This window comes from Sinocyclocheilus anshuiensis, unplaced genomic scaffold (assembly GCF_001515605.1).
Source record: "Sinocyclocheilus anshuiensis isolate Anshui unplaced genomic scaffold, SAMN03320099.WGS_v1.1 scaffold515, whole genome shotgun sequence".
NCBI lineage: Eukaryota > Metazoa > Chordata > Actinopteri > Cypriniformes > Cyprinidae > Sinocyclocheilus > Sinocyclocheilus anshuiensis.
Genome location: NW_015548243.1, coordinates 588,321 through 589,547, shown reverse-complemented (window position 1 = coordinate 589,547; position 1,227 = coordinate 588,321). Strand labels below are relative to the sequence as shown.

The following is a 1,227-nucleotide window of genomic DNA, read 5'->3' as shown; positions in this document are numbered from 1 at the left end:
CTCTCTTTTTTAATGTTTAATGTTCCACATTTTCTAGTTTTCTTTCTTTTTCTCCTTCAGTTTTTTGTCATCCTTCGTAAGCATGACAATAACTGAACGTCAGTACTGCTAATGTGTTTGCTGCATGCAATACAAATAAAGCAGAGTAAAAAAAATTAAAATAAAATAGGGTGCTTTTGTTACTTTTATCTCTTGTAAAGCATATTTGAGTACTTTTAAAACAGCAATAGTTCAAATCAAATGAACAAGTAAGAAATAAAATTATAATAAAATAGAAAATAGAAAAGTATAAAATAAGGTGATAAAACATAATAATATATTAAAATAAAAAAATAAAGAAATATATAGATAAAATAATGTGCTGTTGTTATTTTTATGCTTTTTGTTATACTGCTATTGTTATTTTTATCTCTTATAAAGCATCTTTGAGTACCTTGAAAAGTGCTTGATAAAATGTATTACTATTATTATTATTTAAAGTAACATAACCTTAGTGAAAATCAAATAAACAAGTAAGAAGTTAGAGTTAGAGTTATACTTTATTGTCTTGGACTTAAAGGGTTAGTTCACCGCAAAATAACTCCGACTGGATTCGTCTGAAAGAAGAAAGTCATATACACCTAGGATGCTTCGGGGGTGAATGAAACGCAGCATAATTTTCATTTTGCGACGAACTAACCCTTTAAAGCTGCAGTAATACAAAACAACCACCATTCCGTTCTATTCTATTCTATTCTATTCAATTCTATTCCATTCTATTCTATTCTATTCTATATTCTATTCTATTCTATTCTGTTCTGTTCTGTTCTGTTCTGTTCTGTTCTTTGAAAATGTGCTCATTTGTCATTAATAGAATGCAAAATATCTTAGTGGTACTAAAACAGAGCTTCATTTTCTTTCAGCGCAGTGTAGTTCCTTAGTTTTTCTATTGATTTGGTGGAGAAAGATGAGGTTTCATCATGAGCTTGACTCTGTTATCAGCACAGGTGTGTGTGATGTTTAGGCACATGGTGATTTCTCCTGTCATGACTCTTTTATTTATCATGTTTTCTTTCTCCTCCTCAGGTATGAGCTGAGGATCCGTTACCTGCCCAAGGGCTTCCTCAATCAGTTCGCTGAAGACAAACCCACTCTCAACTATTTTTATCAGCAGGTGAGTGCCCTCATCAGCGTGTGTGTTAGTGTGTGTGTGTGTGTGTTAGTGTGTGTGTGTGTGTGTGTGTGTGT

At 32.2% G+C, this 1,227-nt stretch overlaps 1 protein-coding gene across 1 annotated transcript in view; it reads left to right on the top strand.

Moving 5' to 3' along the window:
• The window catches only part of LOC107655096 (focal adhesion kinase 1-like), a 72,633-nt gene that overhangs the window by 24,154 nt on the left and 47,252 nt on the right, over positions 1–1,227 (top strand). The window contains exon 4 of the mRNA XM_016442516.1: positions 1,066–1,153. Within this exon, the coding sequence (XP_016298002.1) occupies positions 1,066–1,153 (88 nt within the window). The remainder of the gene's footprint in view (positions 1–1,065; positions 1,154–1,227) is intronic.